At 61.2% G+C, this 21,198-nt stretch overlaps 1 protein-coding gene and 1 long non-coding RNA gene across 4 annotated transcripts; one reads left to right on the plus strand and one right to left on the minus strand.

Annotated features, from left to right (window-relative positions):
- Positions 1 to 1,314: 1,314 nt before the first annotated feature.
- Positions 1,315 to 19,126, plus strand: WNT2B (Wnt family member 2B). 2 transcript variants are annotated; one of them, XM_042800223.1, is made up of 5 exons: positions 1,315 to 1,955; positions 14,624 to 14,844; positions 16,431 to 16,708; positions 17,085 to 17,349; positions 18,090 to 19,126. In XM_042800223.1, the coding sequence occupies exons 1-5, from the start codon at positions 1,792 to 1,794 to the stop codon at positions 18,317 to 18,319; spliced, it is 1,158 nt and encodes a 385-aa protein (XP_042656157.1). In that variant the 5' UTR covers positions 1,315 to 1,791; the 3' UTR covers positions 18,320 to 19,126. The 2 variants fall into 2 exon arrangements, with proteins under 2 accessions (XP_042656157.1, XP_042656158.1); XM_042800224.1 differs by lacking the exons at positions 1,315 to 1,955; positions 14,624 to 14,844 and adding an exon at positions 14,865 to 15,379.
- LOC122154092 lies at positions 17,092 to 20,171 on the minus strand. Of its 2 annotated transcripts, XR_006166030.1 has the most exons (3): positions 19,982 to 20,122; positions 19,199 to 19,396; positions 17,092 to 17,195 (listed from the first exon to the last, which is right to left on the minus strand). It is a non-coding gene; the product is annotated as an uncharacterized LOC122154092 (long non-coding RNA). The 2 variants fall into 2 exon arrangements; XR_006166029.1 differs by lacking the exon at positions 17,092 to 17,195 and having other exon boundaries at positions 19,063 to 19,396; positions 19,982 to 20,171.
- Between the last annotated feature and the right edge of the window lie 1,027 nt (positions 20,172 to 21,198).

A 21,198-nucleotide genomic window follows, 5' to 3' on the forward strand; every position in this document is an offset into this window, starting at 1 on the left:
CCTCCCAGGGCTGGCACCGCTGCCTGCACCAGCTGCCTCTTGCACACCCAGGCGAGCGTGGCACTTGTCACCTCCTCCCCTTCCTTTCCCATCGGAGCAGCAGAGAACTCAGACTCCTCTCTTTGAATGAAAACAATCCAGAAACAGAGAAAAGCCCATGAAACGGCAACAGCAGAGACCCCAGCACGCTCTCTGCTGTGATGGGTCTTCTAAACAAACGCACAGCCTTCCACACGGGTCTATAAATATCGGCCTTTTCAGTGCAACCGCTTTATGAAGCAGCAGTAACGCAATATTCCATTTGGGCTCTCAGACAAAAGGACAGCACCCTACCAGCACCAGCTTTCTGCTGCCGCAGTTTTCCCAAGTATAATTGGATTATAACCAAGTGCGAGTTTCTAGTCCCCGTTTCTCCCGGGCCGGGGAAGTCGCTCTCTGATCTGCAACAACAGGAATGGGAAGGAAAGAGCAGAATGAGCTGAGCTGGGCGGAGGGGAGGGGGCAGCTGAGCGCTCGGCAATGCGAAAAGGACTTTGGTGGATAACGAGGTTTACAATCCCAATAAATAATTAGGCATTTTGGGATGTGGCAGAAATGAGAGGTTCCCCATCGCAGCCTAATGCCTGCTCAGCTTCAGGCTGGCGAAGGACCGGCCAGGGAAGGGGGAGCGCGGGGTGGGGGTGTTCTGCACCAGCTACCAGCCGACAGTCTGAGGGCAAGGGAGGAAGGGGAGCCCAGAGCCAGGGGCGGCTCGTCCCCCGGCCCTCCCCGTCCCGCAGCCGCAGAGGCTCGGCAGAGGCGGGCCACCTCTCGCCAAAGTGGCACGGAGGGCTGCGGCCGGTGCTCGGCCACCGGCTGCCCCAGCGCGGGGACACGGTGGCCCCGGCTGGGGACATCACCGCCCCAGGGAGCACGTGTGCTGAGCACAGCGGCTCTGCCCCCCCCGTGTCCCCCACGCCGAGACCCCCCCCCCAGACCGCGGCCGCGGGGCCAGCGCAGGAGCGCGGCGGAGGAGGGTGGGCCCCGCACGGCCGGCACCCCCCCGCCCCGTCCAGCATCCCTCCGCAGACGGGGCGCGGAGCCCCGCGGAGCCCCGCGGAGCCCCGCGGAGCCCCGCGGAGCGCGGCCGGCGCTTCCCCGCCCCGCCGTGACACCTTGCGGGGCCGAGCCCGGGAGGAGCCCGGCCCCGGGCGTCCCGCTGCGCCCCGGCCCCGGGCGGAGCCCGACGGGGCGGCCGCGGCCGGCGGCTCCGCGCCGCGTCCCCGCGGGTGCGGGGGAGGGAGCGGCGGCGGGGGCAGCCCCGGCGGCGGGGGCCAGCGGCCCGGAGGCGGGGGGCTGTCCGCCGTGCCCGGGGGGAAGGGGGGGGTCGGTCCGGCCGGCGCGGCGGCTCCGCGCCTCTGACTCTGCCCAATGAGAGCCCGCAGCACGGCGGGCGCTGTCAATATTTGGCCGCGGCCCCCGCGCTCCCAGCCCCAGTGCGCCCTCGCCCTCCGCGCAAGGACCTCCATGGCCCGGCCCGGCCCCGCCGCCCGCCCCGCCGCGCTCGGGGGGCGACGGCCCCGCTGAGCGCCCCGGCCCGGGACCCCGCGGGGAGCCCCGCCGCCCGGCCCGGCCCCGCCGCCCCCCGCGCAGCAGCATGCGCCTGGCAGCGGGGGCCCAGCCGGGGCTCGCTCAGCAGCGCGGAGCCGGCAGCCGCGCCGCGGGGCCGTGACGGGCAGTGCCCCCGAGGGGAGCGCGGGCAGGACCCCCCTCCCCGGTCATTTCTCCGTCTGGACCCCGCCCCGGAGAGATATGCTCAGCCCAAACCGCCTGGAAGCGTCTCCTGGGATTGCCTTGGCCCCCGGGCGTGCGGAGTGCGGAGCCTTCCCTCGGACGGCGGGCGCGGCCCCGCGGCTTTGCCTGCCCCTCGTCCTCCTCCTGCTCGCCCTGACGCCCCGCGCCGACTCCTCGTGGTGGTGAGTCCCCGACGGTCCCCGGGCCGCCGCCGGCGGGAGCTGCGCGGGGCTCGGCCGCGCCCGCGGGACGGGGACGGGGACGGGGACGGGGACGGGGATGGGGATGCGGATGCGGTTGGGGATGGGGATGAGGATGGGGATGCGGTTGGGGATGAAATTGGGGATGGGGACGGGAACGAGGCAGCGCCGGCGGGAGCGCAGCGCCCGACGTGCGATCCGGGGACCCCCCGCGCGGGGCAGCGGAGACCGGCCGGGGCTGCGCGGGGTCCCCGGCCCCCCCCCCACCCCCCCCCCGCGCCGCCGGGCGCATCGCGGGCCACTGTCCCGGGTGGGAGCCCCGCGGCAGGACGGGCTCGGGGCTGCCCCGGACCCCCCGGCGCGGCCCCGGCGGCGGCCCGGGCTCCCGGGGAAGCGCGGCGGGCGGCGGGCGGAGCGGCGGGGGGGAACCTGCCGCGGGGCCGGGGCCGGGGCTCTCCCCCGCGGCGCAGCCGGGGCACTGCTCCCCGGGCACCCCGCGCCCAAAAAGCGTCGTCGCTGCCCGTTGGCCCCCGGGGCCGGGACTTGCCGCGGGGACCCCCCGGCTGCCGCCGCGTGTGCCGGGGAGCCGAGCCCCGCACGCCGGGGCCAGGATTTAGCCCCTCGGGGCGGTTGAGAGCAGGGAAGCAGCGGCAGCCGTCAGCCCCCGAGCCACCCTCGGCAAGCCGGGGGTCGGGGTGGGGGTCCCAGAGCCCTGCGGGCAGCGGCGCTGCCCCACGCGCTTGTATTAGAGCTCCTCGGCAGCTCAGTTGCTGTTCTCCCTCATTTGGATAAGATGAGGCTCTCTAACAGATAGAAATGACACCACAGAAGAGACCAGCCTTCTAGAAATTAATATCCTCCTCTCCCGATACCTGTAGCAAAGAAAATTAATGTATGAAAAATTAGAATAATTAGGATAACAAGGACTGAGACGTTTTCCAAGCAACCCTGTGCTGCTTCGGTAGTTCATTAACACTGAAAAAGGAAAAAAACCCTTTGCTGTGAAGTAGTTCTCAGTGTCCCCCACCCTATAAAAGCCCTCTCTAATCTTGTGGAAAACACTGTTTTCCATGCCAAGCTCATCATCATTAGCACATCGCAGTGGATGAAGCAGAACTTAATCAAATTCAACCCATCTGCCACCGAAAGAGAACGGTGGTTTCTGGAATTCTTTAACTACCGTGGAGCACATTGCGAGGGCCTGGGAGCACGTCACAGTCGTGCCGATAACACGAGTATTCCTGGTGTTCGGGAGCACGTCTGGGCGTGTGGCAGCCGCGGCCGGGCTGGCATCCCCGGGGGGGTGATTCCGGGGGGAGGGAGGCGGATGGCAAAGCTGCGGGGCTGGGCGGGAGCCGCTGGGGCAGCGGGTTGCAGCCGGGCACGAGGGAGGCTGGATGGTGTGAGGAGCGGCTCCTTCCAGCCGGCAGCGCGGGCGGCGGGGGGCATGTGCAATAAAAACGGGTGCGATGAAAAGGAGCAGTGCCTGGCCGTGCCCAGAAGAGATCTCCGGCAGCCGGATCAGCCCAGGGGCAGCTGAAGTCGCGGGGCGAAAAAAATGAGTCAGGATGGGCGAGTTTCAGGCCGACACAAGCGCCGGGCCGGGCTCCAGCCGCCTCCCGTTGGGGCAGGCCAGGGCAGGGCGGGATCGCTGCCGGAGGTGAGGGTGCTGTTACCCTGAAAGCCGAGGAAGGAAGAGTCCTAGGGCAGCGGGGAAGTTGGGTTATTGCTCTTCATTATGGAGGGGGCAGGAGAAGGGCAGGCTCGTCAGAGCCGAGCAGTGGGTGCGTGGCTCCCGAGCGTAGCTGGAAAAAGGCGAGGTATCGAGGAGTCACAGTATCGTCTGCCCAGGGCTGGGCAGTCCTGCTGATGCGCTGAAGGGTGAAAATTCTTTCTTTAGGCAGAGTGTGAAAACCACCTATTTTCCCTGCTGTTGTACCCCACTTCTCCCTGCGGTAACGCCGCCGCGGTGTCTGCCCTAATTCCAAGCGCGTGTCTCTTCCCAGCAAGCGGGAGGAAAACCAGCCGCATTTTAAGCCCCGGTAGCTGCGGCTTTTTCGGAGGAAGCTAGCTGTAACTCCGGCAGCAGTTTGTGTTCTCAGCTTGCAGCCCGGCTCCCCGGCTGGCAGCGTCTCGTCGGAGGGAGCCGGGAGCCGGGGCAGCCCCGGGGCCCGGCCGGCTCCTCAGCCATGGGGCTGCCAGGCACCAGCCCTTTGAACGTTTTCGGCAAGCAGAATCGGTCCCAGGGACCTTAAGTACGTGACTTTTAAAACAAAAAAAAATTCGAAACCAAATACATTAAACTCTAGAGTTCACATTTTCAATCGTACTTTCTTCTGTAGACCAGAACATTCCTAAGAAAAGCCTTCACTGAAGCGAGCGCTGTTCTGCTGGACGTGTCAGTTCTGATAAAATAGCATGTTTAGATGAAATTGTGTTTTACTGAAAATGGTTTCAGCCAGCTGTGGTTTGGGAAAAAGTTATTCAGTGATTTACATAGGTTTCCAAGCACATCTTTAGCACTACTGATATTACAGTAAATACATTTGGTGGTGCATCATCGTTCCTTATTTTTATTATTATTGCCAAATTCTTCTAGGGATTCACACACAATAAACTTGTGGAAATAGAGGAAATGCTTCTCATTTTCAGAGTCAACTTTTAAAGTAAATTAATAGAAAAAACTGTGTCAGTTCTGATCACAGTACATGGAAAGGAAATATCAACCAAATGTTTCTTCTAAACAACTGCAAATTATTAATTTTCAGTGACGTCAGGCATGGCCTGCACCGCCTCACAAAAACGCCAGGAACTGGTGAACTTTGGCACTCGAAAAAGTGTCCGTGAGTGCGTGTGCGTGTGTGTGCATGTGCTCGGAGCACGTAGCGGCGAGAACAGCGACCGCGCGGGCCGAGGGACGGGCTGGGGCCGGCGGCACCTCCCGGGCTCCGAGGCCACCGTGACCCACAGCGGCCGCCCAGAAATGTTCCCAAACTGTACAGCACTACTTAGCAACAAAATACCAGCTGAAACACAGACGGAAATTACGAAGGAATGCAAGGGGCAAATCCCTAAATCCCGTTTACACTTGAGGGCACTCGGGTGGGGAGACCAGCGCGGGCGGGGGGATGGCTCGGCCCGGGCAGGGCTGTGCCCCGCGCGCTGCGAGAGGACGTCGGGCCCCAAAAGCGGCCTCTGAAATTCCTTCTGAAAGTTTTGGGAGATTAGACAAATGTTGCTTATAAACATAAACTGCAATAAACAAACTTGCTGTAAATAACTAAGTAGAGTTTACTCGCTATTGAGAGCCCGGCTAGCTGCTCTGGTGTGGAAAGCCATTTTACGTTGAAGGTTTGGTTAAAGAAAAATGTACACAAAGCCATATGCACACACACCCCCGTGCACCCCACCCTCACACATACCCGCTTGCCTTCAGGCCAACATGAGCCCCCCCAAGCCCCCAGCACACCAAATCCTCGTTAGCTAACTTGTTTATTGCTAACCACAGCCCTTGGAAACTACAAATATTTAATTTCATCTGGCATTGGAACAGATGGGAGGCATCAGGCTCCCAAAGAGATAAAACAAATCTGTGGAAGGAAGACTAGCGCGAGCTTGGGCGCGGGTCGGGGAGCGTGCGGGGGCCTGGCAGCCACGTGGGGGTCCCCGAGGCGGCGGCGGGTTTGGGGGGGGGCTCCTGGGGAGCCGCTGTACCCCGGGGCGCCGTGCCCGGGCGGGCGCTCGTAGGGATGCTCTGGTCCCGAGTGGCGGCTCCCGCTCCATCCTCGGCCGGGGAGGGTCTGCCAAGGGCGAGTGGTGAGGCAGCAGCGCCCGTCGTGCCCCCCGCGCCAGAGCAGCCCCCGGAGCCGGGACACCCCGCCGCGGGTGGAGAAGGGGCCGCTCCGGCGGCGGCGGTGGGAAGGAGCCGTCGTGCCTCGCCGGGGCTCGCCGCGCGTTTGCGTCGCGACACCAGCGCTGGGACCCGGGTGCCGCGGGCGGGCACCGCTGGGGGGGGGGGAAACCGAGGCGCAGGGGTGTGTGGAGGAGGGACGCAGGGGCGAGGGGCTCACTTGGACAGGCATCGCAGTGAGGTGTGTGGGAGGGGAAATAGCATCAATAGGAATGTTTGAAATTAAGCCAAGGGAAAGACAGCTGCCTGGAGGAGCTCCACGGCCCGGCGGTGTAACCCTTTGGGGTGCACGGGGGTGCCGCTGCCTCCCCCGTGCCCGCCCCGGGGACGGCCCCCCCCGCAGCCCCCGGAGCGCCTGGCTGGCAGAGGGGCTGGCAGCTCACGGGGGATCTGCGGGGGGTCGCGCCGGCGGGACGGCTGTTGGTTGCAGAGCACTTTGCGTGGCAATAAAAGCAGGAGGTCAGCGACCAGGAAGTCTTTATCCTGAGGCGTTCCACAGCTCTGGCTGCCCGGGCAGCCGCGCTTTGAAAAATAAGTTTTAAAGTAACGTCAGACTGATGGAGAATGAACCCTGTGGCCTTTGCAGCAGCCCTGGTGTTCTTGTTGGGGTGTATTGAACAGATGGGTTCTCTCAGTCACTCTGCGCCATTATAATAATCCTAATTGTGTTTCTTAGTTCATTTTTCATTAGGGTCACTTTCACCTATAGGAAATCTTTCTTAGAAAGAAATGCAGAAGAAAAAAATCCTTCTGCTCCTCCAAACTCATTAGCTTTTACTAATACTAATACCGATTTATCAGCAGTGCCTGCAACCCACGGTGAGGAGATCCGTGCCGGGCTGGGTCCCGTGGAAACACGCGGCCTCTGCTCTGAGCAGCTCACACCCAACACACACACGAACGAGAAGAATCACCATCCATCCTGCCTTACCACCAGAGCCTGTCTTACCTCCCCGCCTCTTAGCAAAGTGCTTGGAGATTCTGGGAGAAAAAAAGTGTGATACTTAAGGATAAAGCACACTTTTGGTGAGCAATCTGTATCTCATTCATCCATCACCAGCAATGCTCCCGAGGGACAGCTGAGCCAGAGTTCGGCCACATTGCCGAGGCACCGGAGTCCTTTTCTCCCTCTGCTTTTACAACCTCCCACCTTCACTCGGGGGCTTTGCTGCTCACCCGATACACGTTCCGCGCACCCCACAGCTCGCCGCACACCGCAGCGAGCGGAGCAGACCTCCACCCCCAGGACACTCTCGATACAAGATGCCAACAGCAACCCCACGTCAGCCGAGGGGAGGGCAGGGCAGGGCAGGGCAGGGCAGGGCGCTCGCACGGGTCCAGCTCCCCAGGACTGCAGCTTTTCCCAACCGGTTCAGTCCTTCCCACAGAAACCACATCCCGCTGCCGGCACACGGGTGCAGGAAAACCGCAGAGAGGGGACCCCGACAAGGAACCAAAGGCACACAACAGGAAAAAGGGTGATACGCAAGAAACAGAAAGATCATGGCGCAGAAAATTTAAAATATGTCCTTTGAATGGCACTGGTAGTGGCTCAGCATTATGATATTAAAAATTATTCAAGTGAGACTAACACTCTCAACATGCAGAGTATGGCTCTAAGTGAGGAAATTAGGACTATTAATCATTCCAAGGCGTTAACAATTCCAGCAGGCCAGGATGGCCCTGTTCCCAGTGGGGCTTAATAAAATACTCAGAGTTTATAATAATAAAATAATATCTCAAATGTCTGTAGCACCTTGCAACCCAAAGTGCTTTGCAGTTGGCTATAAATTGTCTGCCCACGGCCAGGGCGAGCAGAGGAAGGCAAGTGCAGCATCCTTGGGAAGTATGCAAAGAACTTGAGGAGGTGAAATGCTGCCAGGCACGTTGGAATTTGCTCTTTATCAAAGAGGCAGGGATGTTGGATTTGATCCTATCTCCACGAGGTGTCTCCAATAGCTGCCTAGGGCTTTCCAGCCTCCCACCAAAATACGGATTTTGTGTCGACTCAATGGAATGGGAAGAGAGCAGAAGCCAAGATAGTTTGGCTCCCAAGTTGGTCTTTCAGGACTATCAGAGTGGTTACGAGAGCAATGGGGAGGTGAATCAGTTTTCCCAGGGGAAGGACTCCAACAGCCCCTTATCCCACCGAGAAGCCAGACCATGCTCTCACCTCAGCCTCGGCAGCAGAGCTCTTGGAGCAGAAGTCAGCAGCGACGAGGCTCAGTGCAAACAAGCTCACGGCCCCAGCCGGTGCGGCGGGTTGCACAAGAGGCCAAGCACCCCGCACCGAGGAGGCGGCCGCTGCGGGCAGAGGGGCTGGAGGTGCCCTCCCAGGCACGGTGCTGGGCAGGCGTCACGGCGGGGGGATTCCTGGGCTTTCAGGGGAAGTGCTTTGCAGAAAGACCTGGAGAAACCCCCAGCGCCGTAAGTGCCGGTGGAGCCTAAACCAGCGCCAGGCCGCCCTGCCCGGGGCTGATTTCGGGAGCAGGCGGCATCGGCCACGGCGCGGCACGCTGGCGGGAGGGGAACGTCCCGAGCTCAGCTCCCGGGCGTCTGGTGGCACCGAGCGGAGCTGGGGAGGGGCTCGAAGCTCAGAGTCTCTTCCAAACAGTGCTGAGGTCATTTGCCTGAGTCATATTAGGTGGGAGAGCTACACGTGACGGGCAGTCGGTGACCGTCAGAGGATACTGAGCCGAGAGGCGTGCGGAACGCGGCCAGGAACAGCACCTTGGCGCTTTTCTCCCTTGCTTGCTTTTTTTTGTTTTGTGTTTCTATGTTGTTTTAAACATGGCTTGGTCAAGTTCAGAGCTCCCGAGGGCTGCTCTGCACACAGTGCGAGGCTGCCTGCCTCTCTTTACTGCCAGCAAGAAAAGAGCCTGTTGGGAACCCCCCGGGGCAGCTGACGGGGCTCCGGGGATGTAAGCTGTGCAGGTTGCCTTCACCAGGAGGGGAGCACCCCGCACCTGATGGGGAGAGGCAGTACCGGGAAAGGCAAATTCCCCAGCTGAAAACCCCTTAGGTGGGATGTCAGAGCTGAGCCTGCCGCCGGTGCTGAGACCCAGCTTCAGGTCGGAGGAGCGTTTCTTGATGATTTCAAAGCCATTGTGCTGCCAGGTTCACGGTGCTGGACCTGCCCAGAGCCCCTCCTGCCCCCCGGGGCTCTGCATCCCCCCACCCCCCACCCCCCCCCACGCTTCTGTTCCCGCCCCGCTCTGCCCCCGAACGAGGACTTACAGGCAGTTGGCAAAGCGTCTGGGGGTCCTCGGGGAGAGAGAAGCCACAGGAACCAGAGCTGTTAACCCGCCATCGTTTTTCAGCCAGGAGCTCTCTGCATCAGCAAGTGGCCCCGGCTCTCAGCGTGTGGCAGCGGGCAGGTGGCCCTGGTGGCACTGGTGGCCCCGGCTGGGGACGTTTGTCCTGCGCCGTCCCGAGGCACCCGGGGCTGCCCCAGCTGAGCATCCTCGCGCCGGGAGCCTGGCTGACCCCTCGTCGTCGCTGCTTGCGCGGACATCCTCCTCCCAACATGCAGTTAACCTGGGCTGGTGATCTGAGTTCAGGTCATTTTGTATTAATCTGATTTGAAGTTGTGCCTGTAATGGTACCGGTGCAATCCCGGCTTCCCCGCAGTGGGAACGTCCAGCATTTCAGCAGCTGTTTTAATTCTAAAGCAGAATGCAGAAAGTTTGAGATTTGCCTGAGAATGGCAATTCCAAAAATTTCCCTTTTGAAATCAAGTAATGCTCAGATAGGGTTTTCAATGCCTTATGAAGTGGTGTAAAATTAAATATTAGCTACAGCAGTGTGTCTAGTATAAATTTTACCAGAAACTGAATTAGCACACTAGCATACTTCTCAACACCACCTTGGCGTTACGGAGAAGTGACAAATGAGCAGGTTCTGATTCCACTTAGTTTTACCTGTTCTCATTAAATGCACTGCTTTCTTCAAAACTTTGTTTTCCAAGAGACACTGTCCACCCGACACCTACCAGTGAGTCCGGAACAGTGGCGTGATGCCAGCGAAGCCTCTCCTGGCCGCGGGTCTCGCCGGGCGGCTGCGGGGGGGGCGGCAGCCGTTCTGCAGAGCCAGGGCGGGTGCTGGGTGCTGGGGGGGCACAGTCCTGCTTTTCGGGGAGCTGTCACCGGAGCACCCCACGCCGACACGCCTGGGCCGCGGCCGGTGCTCTCCGGGGAGCTGCCCCCACGCACCACGGGCTCAGCCAGCAGCGTTTTAGCAATTAAACAAGAGTCCTGCCAGTTGCTCTGAGTTACCAAAACAAATCTGTAGGTGCCCCAGGTCTGTGCTGCGGGGGGGCTGTTTATAATGACAGGGAAACGGAGCTGCCCCTTTGCAGCATCTTCCTACTTCGATCTTTAGCGTCATGGTTCCCTCTGGCTGCTGGTTTTGTGGGGCAGCCCCCAAGCCCCGGTAATGCAGCCTGGTGCCGCCGGGACCCAGAGAAACCCCTCAGCAGCCTCTTTACTCCTGCTGGCCCGGGCTGCAGTGGGCTCTCCTTTCTCCAGCAGTAGACATTCCCATCAGCCTATCTCTAAGGTGCCTTAGGCTCTGGCCGTGCTCTTCTTCTCCCACTGCTGCACCTGGGGCCCGGTGCTCCGCCGGAGGCTCTTGGTGCTCCCTGCTAGAGAGCTCTGCAATTGGGAAGCTACGTGCACTGTGTCGGTGCCAAAAGCACGGTTTATTGATCCAGAAAAAGACTGCAGCAGGGCGAAGATGGAGAGGGAGCGAGGCATACTGGGATCCGGTCCTCAGGACAAGGTGCAGCAGATCCCAGGAACTCGCAGCCCCCATGGCAACTGCGGGGATCCCCTCCAGACCCCCAGGGAGCTGCGCCTCCGGGGAGGGGAGCAGCCGTGGGTAGGAAAGCGCGGAGAGGCTCAGACTTTCACCAGAGCAGAGGGATGGCATGGGCCCCAGGGTTCTGCGAGAGCACCCTGAGGAGTCTGCAGACCCCTCGGGAAGCCGGGCAGGCTCCTGTGGGAAGCGCGGGAGAGGGACACATACCGCACGGAGGCGAGCCGCGGAAGGGGGTTAGCGCCGAATGCACGCTGCCAAGTAAATAGATGCGTCTGCCTCTGATTTGCATGTTTATCTTAGAAGCAATTTAGGTTTCTCCTTGTTTACAAGAGCCGAAGTCAGCAGACTCTTAGAACGAGAACAACAACTGGGAGCCAAGATGTGACAGTTGTCTCCTGTTCCCCCGCGCATCGGAGCGGCCGGCGCTCGCGGGCTGTTGAGAAAGAGCTTGCGCCAACGCGCCGGCGGGTGCGTGCCCGTGCCAGGCTGCTGCGGCGGGGAGGAAGGCTGCGAGGAGAGCTTTCCCTCGCCGGCTTTGGAAGCGCTCGCCCTTGTGCTGGGAAGTTGCTGCTGCTGCTGCTGCTGCTGCTGCGCGGGTCGCTCCTGGCAGGGAGCGGGGAAGGGGGGGGCCCGGTGCCAGGCGTGGGGTGCGCGGCGTTGCCCGCAGCACTGCGGCTCGCTCCCGTCGCCGGCGGCTGAGCCCCGGCGGCAAGCGTGGGCTGGCACACGGGGCTGCGAGGAGGAGCTGGGGCGGCACCGCGCCGGCAAAGGCTGTCGGAGGGGCTGGTGCCAGCCCCCAGCCTGAGCTGGGCAAACAACTCGGCACTTGGAGAGGCTTTCGGGGTGCTACTCGAGGACCTCGCGGGAGGCAGCACCCCATGGGACCCCGTTCCACAGGGTGGGGGATCGTTATCCCCACATGCACTTAATTATTAACTCCCTCCCTGCCAGCCCCTCCTCGCTGCAGCCTGCTCCCGCCTCTCTCCTGACCATGCAGAGGTGCAGGCCCCAGCAGCCTCCAGCATCAGGAGCAGTTCCCTCTCACAGATTTCGCTGAACTCAGGCCTTGGTTTTTTCTTCCCCTGCTGTAAAAATGCAGATTCCCCAAGAGTACAGCATTTCACAGAAATTTGCCACTTCCAGCACAATTTCATTTTTTAAAAATGAAGTTCTGATAAGGCAGCTGGGGACTTCTCAGAACATCCATTGTCTTTCCTATTTCAGTGTTTTTAAAATGTCATAGATTTTTAGAAATAAAGTCGGAAGGGATGCTTTAATCATTCCAAAACAAATGTTTGGGTTTTTTCCCTCCCAAAATTCTGCTTGGCAGAATTTTTTGATGTTCCCCGTCTCGCTCCATTTCAGAGTAACTGAACCCAACTGGAGCATTTCTCACGAAATGGAAGATCTTGGTCTCGCTGAGATAACCGCAGCCTTTCCAGGACATGTGAGGAATTTTCCCCCTTGGTGTGCCACGCCACGGCACTCGTGGGATGGATTTCAGTCCCTAAGCTCTGATGGAGGCCTGTGGGTGCCGCAGCACATCCCGGCACATCCGCTGCTTGGCTGCTGCCACGAGCAAAGGGAGACGCAGCCGCCGACCCTGGCGGGGGTCTGGGACCCTGCACGGCAGTCGGTGCCCTTCGCCCTGCCCTCCTTCCACTTTCCCCCGATGTTTGCTCTGATCTGGGTATTTGGCAGGAGAGTTAACGATAAGTAATTAGCTCCCAGTGTGAAAGAGGGAGTGCCTGGTGCTTATCTTGTCTGGAGGGTTTTCCTTGATCTGTCTCCCCCGGGGATGGTGTTGGTCTGTGCTTTATCTGCCGGCTCTCCGGCCGTGGAGGCAGCTCCCCGAAGTCGGCGCGTCTCCCCGCAGCCAGCCCCACGTACAGCCCACTGCCAGATCCCACAGCTCAGCGCTGCTGGAGGCGGACGGACCGTGGGGTCCCCACGAGGTGCCTCATCAAAGAATGTTTCACCTTTTCCAGCTTTCCCAGCATCTCTCCTCCAGTGCAGGGGAGCTCTGGCTGCTGCTGCACCCCCTGTCCTGCAGCCCCACATCCCCCCGGCAGCCCCCCCCAGCTCTTGGCAGCGCAGGCAGGGGCACATCAGCCTTCCCCATCCTCGCTGGGACCAGGCGGGCTGGGCAGAATGAATTCAGGGCCAGGGCACCTGGCCACGCTTCCCCACGGGATCCCCACGGGATCCCCACAGCCCCACTCGGGACCGCTGGCCTGTGCCATCTCCCAGCTGGGTGATGCTCCCCCGCCCTGCCCTGCGCACCGCGGGGAGGAACCGGCCGCTCTCGCAGCCCAGCACGAGCGAGGCAATTAAACGCCCGCCCTCAGCATTGCTTGATGAGCTCCTGTTGGCTTTTCTTTCCTAAACGGCTTCTGCCATCTCCCTTGTCCCCCGGCTGCAGGATGAAAGGCTGACGAGCAAGCCTGTGAAAATAATGCTCGCTGGCCCCCAGAGTCAGGGCTTGCAAAGCCATGGGGAGCCGGGTCTATTATCCTCAGCTCCAGCCTGAGATGACCTTGTGCTTCTGCCAGCTTTTAAACAAAATATTTTAAAAGAGGGAACAGATCCCGTTGCTTTCTGTGCTTGCAGGGTTTTCCTGAGCCTGCGAGCTCTCTCTGGGGCTGATAGAAGTGATAGAACATGGCCAAAGAAAGACGATGAAATATTGCCCAAGCGTATTACTTCTTCTCATTATTAAAGGAAGGTTCCTACTTCCAGTGGAGGGGGGAGGGGGGTTGAAAAATTTGAATCCCACCCAAACCTCATCCCTTCCAGCCAGAATCACAGCTCCGTGCTCCGTGGTGAATGTCAGGCTCCGGCAGCCGCAGCCGCTGCCCGGCCGGGGTGAGCGGGCAGTGCGGGCAGGACCCGGCCCGCACGGAAAATTCCAAGTTGCCACCGTTGTCCGGGTGGGTGCGAGGCTGCGGGGCAGAGCGCGGGGTCCCTGCCCTGTGTCCGTGGAAAGCTGCCCATGGGGCTCAGCCAGGCTCTACCAGACTGTTCTTTGCACACTGTCTTTCTGCTCCAAGCTCCTGCCCTCTCCCCACCGCTGCAGGGAGGGGACCGGGGTGCAGACAGGGTACAGGAGACACAGCTTCCTTCTCCCACTTGCCCAGCTGCATGGCATGATCGTAAGTGTTCAGCAGTGCAGGAGATGCACAGGGAGGACTGGGTAGCCAGGAGCTAACAAGGACTGCAGCAACAAGAGGTGAAGCCTGCTCCTCCCAACCTGAGCATCGCGCGGGTGGCTGTGCCACGGGCTGTTGTTCCCACAGTGTGCCCCAGCCCCTGTGCAGGCAGGAGACATTGCAGAGCCCGCGCTGGGCTCAATCCTGCTGTGATCAGCAGGGCCGGGCTGCAGAGCGGGGCTGGGGTGTAGGGAAGAGGGTGGGAGGGAGGTTTTGCACATCAGCAAGTTCCTCCGGTGCCGCCCCAGGAGCTCACAGAGCCCCGGCTCTCAGGGGCGCGGGCCCCACGACTCGCAGCGCCCATAGCTGGCTGCTGCGGGGGGAGGTGGGCTCTGCAGGGCCCCCTGCTCCCTGCCGCAGCGAAGCACCCTCAGAGCAGAGCTTCACCCACCCCGGGAGCGTTTTGTTAATCACGAAGCGCAAAGCGCAGCGGCTGCGACGGCTCAGCAGTGCCCCGTCCCTGCGTCCCGCCTGCCTGAACCACGGGGCAGGTCTCGCCACGCCGCCGAGCAGCGCGCTCCGAGGGGACGCTGCAAGGACGGCCCGTCACGGCGGCGGGGCCCGGAGCAGCTCGAAAGAAAAGAGGGAGAGGTGGGCTGCAATGTAAGACCCCCCCCACCTCACCCTGCGCAGGGTGAGGAGCCGGGGAGCCAGGGCCCTGCACCGTCCCCCTCTGCGGACAGCGCGGTAACGGGCACCCTTCTCTCTCGCAGGTACATCGGGGCGCTGGGCGCGAGGGTGATCTGCGATAACATCCCCGGGCTGGTGAACAAGCAGCGGCAGCTCTGCCAGAGGTACCCCGACATCATGCAGTCGGTCGGGGAGGGAGCCAAGGAGTGGATCCGGGAGTGCCAGCACCAGTTCCGGCACCACCGCTGGAACTGCAGCACCCTGGACCGGGACCACACCGTCTTCGGCCGGGTCATGCTGCGAAGTAGGTTCTGCCCCGGCCCCTTCCCACCGCCACGAGCCTTGGCTCCCTGGGAGAGTCTCTCCTCGCTGGGCTGCCGTGCCCGGTGGCTTGGATTACTCCCTTCGGAGAGCTCTGCCTTTCCCTGTAAATTAATCAAGCAGTAATGGGAGCAGAGCGCTGCGTCCAGACTTGCTGCACCAGATGAGATGGAGCAGGGGGAGCACTGGGGGAGAAGAGGGAAGGAGGAGACACCTCTGGAGAACAGGCTCATATGTAAACAGTAATGGGATATATAAATATTTGGAGAGCAGGGTTGGCCAAGACTCAGCAATTCACGTGGGAACTGGCTGTTCCCTTGCATGGCAAGGGAGGCAAGGCAGAGCCACGGCTCCAGTCCTCGCTTCGGGCTCGGGGGCGGAGGAGGACCACGGCTGCGGGGCAGAGCCAGCCCCGCACGAAGGGCTGAGCACAGACCCTGCCCGGGAAGGACCTTCCCCCCCCCCAGTGAGGGACGGACACGACACAAGCAGGGATGTCCCCAAGGAACAGAGGCAAGGTGCGATGGGGACAGGGACAGGGGTGGCTCCAGAGCGGGAGCAGCCTCGTGGCCTCCCCGGGAGGGCTCCGGCAGCGGCCGGGCCCCGGGAGCCGGCGTGAGCCCCAGCGCTGGGGGACAGATGCTGCTGCACCCCGTGACGTGCCGGGGCACATCCAGCCACACGGCCTCCAAATCAAAGGCGGCTGGGAAGAACCTTTCCACTCGCCAGGAGCAGCTCATATGGAGCACACGTGAGCGCCCGCCGAGGGAGCCGGGGGGCTCGCTCCCAGCTGGCCGGGGGATGGGGCCGCTGCCCGGCGGGGCGGACGAGCAGCAGAGCCTGCGAGCCAGACCCCCGGGGAGGAGCTGGCCGGAGGGAAGGGGGCTGTGAGCGCTGGGACGCAGCACTCGCCCTGCTGTGCTGCAGCCTGCCTGGTCTCAGCCTCTCCATCCCCACAACGGCACCTTTACTCCTGCCTGCATCCTCTCCTGGCAAAGGATGGGGAATGATGAAAGCTCCTCGCCACAGCCCCATCCTGCGGGGCCCAAAGAGAGCTCTGCTGCCTTTGAAGTTGCTTTCAAAGGCTCTCGAAATGAAGACGAACATGGTTTTGATTTGCAGCTTCTTTTACAGCGTTATAAAAACAGCTGCGAACTCGAACCAGAGACATAAAATAGCAGGCGGCAAGCTGTGCCGTGCGGGGAGAGCCGAGCCTGGCCGGAGCCAGCGCCAGCTCCCGCGCTCAGCATCGCCCTGGGGGCCGCAGGGTGCTGGCCAGTCCCGCAGCCTCAGCACCGCCGGGCAGCGAGGGGGGCTGGGGGCAGCCCGGGGAGCGCTCAGCACCCCGAGCTGCCGAGCCCTGGGGCTCAACACGAAACTCCCCTTTGAGAGGTGCCAGGGAAGCCGAGGTTGGACTCGGTGGCCAGCGGAGACGGCCGGACTGGGCTCGCCCGTGCGCGGGGTGGCCTTGCCCCCCGCCGTGAAGGTGCCCGGCCCCTGGGTGGGCTGCGGGCGCCCGGCGCAGCCCGGCGCACTCACTCCCCGTCCCCGTGTCTCTTCCTGCGGCAGGCAGCAGGGAGGCCGCCTTCGTCTACGCCATCTCCTCGGCCGGCGTGGTCTACGCCATCACGCGGGCGTGCAGCCAGGGGGACCTGAAGGCCTGCAGCTGCGACCCGCTGAAGAGGGGCCGCTCCAAGGACGAGCGCGGGGAGTTCGACTGGGGCGGCTGCAGCGACAACATCAACTACGGGATCCGCTTCGCCAAAGCCTTCGTGGACGCCAAGGAGAAGAAAGTGAAGGACGCCCGGGCGCTGATGAACCTGCACAACAACCGCTGCGGGAGGATGGTGAGTGCAGCCCCCGGCGCCTGGCCGGCCGTCCCGCGGGGCAGCGGGAGCGGCTGGGGGCCCGGAGCGGGACCCTGGGTGTCCGGGGAGGGCAGGTCCCGCTGGTGTCGGGGGCAGGACGCTGCCCTGCCTGCCCAGGGAACGGCCCCGCGGGGATGGCAGGACCCTGCTCGCCCATGTCCCCAGCATGTGTCCTCGCCGACGCTGGCACCGGCGACCCTGGGAACGCGTCCTCCCTTCGCAGCACCCGCTCCTGTCGGCAGCGCCCGCCCGCGCAGGCGGGGGCTGATGAGCTGCCCCAGGGACAAGCAGGCGCAGGCGCGGTGCCTGGCGCCCGGGGGGGCCACCGGTCCTCAGCGCACCCCTCTTCCCACAGGCTGTGAAGCGCTTCCTGAAGCTGGAGTGCAAATGCCACGGGGTCAGCGGCTCCTGCACACTAAGGACTTGTTGGCTGGCAATGTCAGATTTTCGAAAAACGGGGGATTACCTAAGGAAGAAATACAACGGGGCCATCCAGGTGACGATGAACCAGGACGGCACTGGCTTTACGGTGGCCAACAAGAACTTCAGGAAGCCCACAAAAACAGATCTGGTGTATTTTGAGAACTCGCCCGATTACTGCGTGATGGACAAGTCAGCAGGTAAAAACCAAAGCTCCAGTGGTTGCCCCAAAGCAGCTCTTCCTCCCCGCCCGGCAGGTCAGCAGCCCCCAGCCAGCCCAGCCTGGCAGGGCTGCTTTGGGACATCCCCGAGGGGGTGCTTGTGCTGTGGGGGGGTCGCCCAGGCCCCCAGCAGGTGCCGGTGCTCGGTGGAGCGCTGGGTCCCCACAGCACCTCACGCCTGCACAGACAGGACTGGGTTTGTCCAAAATCCCCCGGCTTTACACCAAAGATCCAAACCCATCAGGCCTCATAATGAATGCAGCGCAGCATTTCCTCAGAGCCTTTCCCCCGCGGAGCAAAACCCCCTCCAAGAGGCAGCAAAGAGCCCGTTCGCTGCGCCAGGCTGCCGGCTTCTCCTCCGAACACAGCCCGGGGCCGGGGGGGAGAGCAGGGAGGGCGGCCCCAGGGCTGCTCAGCTCCTGCATTGAAGCTCGATGGTTCCCCAGCCTGGAGCAGCCCCGGGTCGGGGGTCCGCAGCAGCCGGGGGGTGGTGGTGGGGGTTTGCTGGGGAAGGCAGCACGTGCTCCTGCCGCCCTTCGCCAGCTGCAAAGCCCCACTGGGCGGGCAGGCGCTGCTCCAGGACCCGCCCGGGCGCAGAGGGGCTGCCCAGAGCCCGGCCCCCCGCTCCCCGGGGCTGGCGGCTGCCCGGTGCTCCCGCTGGCGGCGGGGGGAACGCGGTGGGGGAGCAGCGCCCTGACCCGCTCTCGCTTCCTCCTCAGGCTCCCTGGGCACGGCCGGCCGCGTGTGCAGCAAGGCGTCCCGCGGGACGGACGGCTGCGAGGTGATGTGCTGCGGGCGGGGGTACGACACCACCCGCGTCACGCGCGTCACCAAGTGCGAGTGCAAGTTCCACTGGTGCTGCGCTGTGCGCTGCAAGGAGTGCGAGGACGCTGTGGACGTGCACACGTGTAAAGCACCGAAACGGGCCGAGTGGTTGGACCAGACCTGAGGAGACGGGAGCGCGGAGGGGAGGACCCGCTGCCACCCTCCCTCGCAGTTTTATAAACCCCTCTGCCCTGGGGGCCACGACATTCTGGGAGCTGTAGTTCAACTGCATGGCTTTTATTTAATTAATTCTGCAAAGCACTAAAGAAAGGACTACATTTCCCAGGAGGTACTGTGGACCCTTCTGTTTGCTCGGCAAAACTAATCCCCCACCCTAGGAGGAGTCTGCAATCCTTGCTTAAACTGTGAAACTGCCGTTGCCCGTTGTTCTCTTTGCAAAGGGACAGTGCAACCGATACAGACCTGGAGGACCGATCGTTGGGATGCTATGGCTGAGGACACCTGCACCTCCCCAGAGAATTTACATTGCAGTAAAGCTTCACTGGCGAAAAACACTAGTTCAGCATAACCCACTCCTGCAGAAAGCATTCTTGCTTCTACTCTTTTGCAAGGCCAGAGGAAGGGCGTCGCGGAGCCGGAAGGCAGCTCCGTGATCCCTGCGTTTCCCTGGAGCAGCCCCGGCACGCCGGCCGCACGCTGACCCCGAGCGACCCCTGCGCGAGGCCGCTCCCCGGCGAAGGCGAGAAGCGGAGCCGTAAATTGGAACTGAAACCCGAGTGATGCACAGTGACAAGGACCACCCCTAGATGCTGGCAGACACGGAGGGCTAGGGAGAGCGAACAAACCTGTGAACTTACTGGTAGGTTCTGAAGTCAACGGATACAAGAGCGTCTCTGTAAAACTCACTTGTATGTTGTGTATACTGCTTATTATTTTAAGTCAAAATTCATTATAAACCTGTATCAGAAAATGATGTTCTTTGCTTTTTGAATTCCTACACACCCGGTCGGGCACTTCCCCCGGCCCGCAGCATTTCCTCTACCTGCTTGCCTGCAGCTCCGCGGTCCTGGAGCACAGAGCCCCAGCTCGGGGTTATCTGTGGCGTCCCACAAAGCAGAGCCATGGCACCCAGCGTGCAGAGCCCCGGGGGAATCCTTCATTAGCAGCAGCCCGCGCCAGGACACCTGATGGCATAGCACTGGGTCGAGCAGGAGGTGACAGATTAGCTTCCGAGCCTTTCCTGTAAAACAAAACCAAACCCAACCCCAAAACTTAAACTATCAACCAAAATTGAAGCTGATGAGGAGGGGCAGGCAGCTGCAGAGCTGCCAGTAGATATGCTATGGAGACCAACCCCTCTTGTCGCTACGAATTTCCTCAATTCTTTTTTCCCCCAACTTCAGCAAGCGGTGATTACGAAGATTATTTAGCATACAGATATTTTATAGAGTCTAGTCAAAAGGTACCAATCCACACTAACAGACTCAATGTACAAAAAAGACAGTTGAAACTGCAAACTAAATTAATCCAGGTTAAAAAAACAACCAAACAACAAACCTCAGTCACTGCAATTCCTGAGCATTTGCTGAAGCTGGTGGGGTGTTTCCACACTTCGCCCCCAGAGCTCGGCTGCCCATTGCCCCGGGCAGGCTGTGCTTTCTCCCTGACCCAGGAAAAATGTTGCTAGTTTTCCTAATGCTGATAATCTTCTGCTGACGGGCAGGTGAGGATGTTTCACATACTCAGAGCAAGTTTTCCTGAAAGTTACAGGCTTAGAACAGCAACGGGAAAGGACAAGTCAACGCTAACGTTCACCTGTAAATACCTGGGGTCTGCTTCTCCCTGCTGGTGCTGCTGGGGGGCTGGCAGAGCTCCCCGAGGAGTTTTCTCCCGGCAGCAGCGAGATGTGTGGGCAGAGGGAGCTGAGCGGCGGCAGAGGGAAGGTAAAAGTAGCAGGATGGGATTAAGGCAAAGAAGATTATTCTGGTCCTAAACCACCCATCGGCTACTGCACGAAGAGCATCTCTGAATGGGGATTTTACCCAATGGCCCTAGGAAATACTAGCTTAAGTGGTGAGAGAAAACCAATTTGAAAACTGCTTTGATGGGAACTGCTCAAAGAATTTAAAGCGTCTGCCATGGGCAAGATTCGAGCACCTTCCTCGGTGCCAGACCACCGAGATTGCTCACGCGGAAAAGGACCTTCCGCAGAGCTGCTGCAGAGCCACGGACAAGCAAAAAGGGGTTGTTTGAACAGAGCTCTTAAAACAGTTACAGGAATCCCACCTCCCTGCTGCCTAACCCGTCTCTTACAGCATTAAACCATCTCCCTTTTGAACCCCGTACCGACAGCACCGGGGTGCCGAGCAGCACCTTTCGCCCTCTGCTCTTGCAGAACGCGCACTCGGGCCGTGCTCACCTGGGAGGCTCCCGGGTCCCACCCCAGGCCCTTCGAACCCCTCTGAATTTCAAGGAGAGGCAATTTCCCCGAAGATTTGCTCGTCTCGGCTGTGCGGAGGAATGCTGGCAGGTGAGCGGGAGGTCTGAGCCAGGCCAAAGGCATTTCAAGCCTGCCGTAGCACAGCGTCCGTCAGCACGCAGGCTAATCTACCGGGAAGAGCTCCCTCATTTATCTTCATTACTGCTCCACCTACCATCAATTTACGACAGACTTTAAAAAAAAATGCTGCCCCCTCGGCAATCAATCCAAGCCTCCCTCCCCGAGCAGGACACGCTCCGTGGGCTGGGAGGGACCCAGTGCCTGCGGACCCGGGCTCAGCCATCAATAAACATTTCTTCCTCTCCAGAGGACCCCGGGAGGTGTCTGCCAGCAGAAATACTGCTCCGCAGCAGATCCGCAGGCCCACCTGATGAGTGACACCTTAATCAATGGCTGCTCCCAAAGCATCCCCTTTGAATGCAGACGTTCGGCATTTTAAAACAAAGGAGAAAACTCCTGAGGACAGGTTGTCTTGTGTTTATTGGCTTCCTCCCTCCCCGCGCCCTCACTGAGGCACTAACACGGGGTGTCTTCAGCACTTT

The sequence above is a fragment of the Tyto alba genome, unplaced genomic scaffold (genome assembly GCF_018691265.1).
Source record: "Tyto alba isolate M040663 unplaced genomic scaffold, T.alba_DEE_v4.0 Super-Scaffold_30, whole genome shotgun sequence".
NCBI classification, from domain to species: Eukaryota; Metazoa; Chordata; class Aves; order Strigiformes; family Tytonidae; genus Tyto; species Tyto alba.

What these genes read in the sequence shown, in the direction of transcription:
- WNT2B (XM_042800223.1), top strand. Translation starts at nt 1,792, where the DNA reads ATGCTCAGCCCAAACCGCCTGGAAGCGTCTCCTGGGATTGCCTTGGCC. An exon ending in CGGCCGGGTCATGCTGCGAA is followed by an intron (nt 14,845 to 16,430) that starts GTAGGTTCTGCC and finishes TTCCTGCGGCAG; the next exon opens with GCAGCAGGGAGGCCGCCTTC. An exon ending in CGTGATGGACAAGTCAGCAG is followed by an intron (nt 17,350 to 18,089) that starts GTAAAAACCAAA and finishes CTTCCTCCTCAG; the next exon opens with GCTCCCTGGGCACGGCCGGC.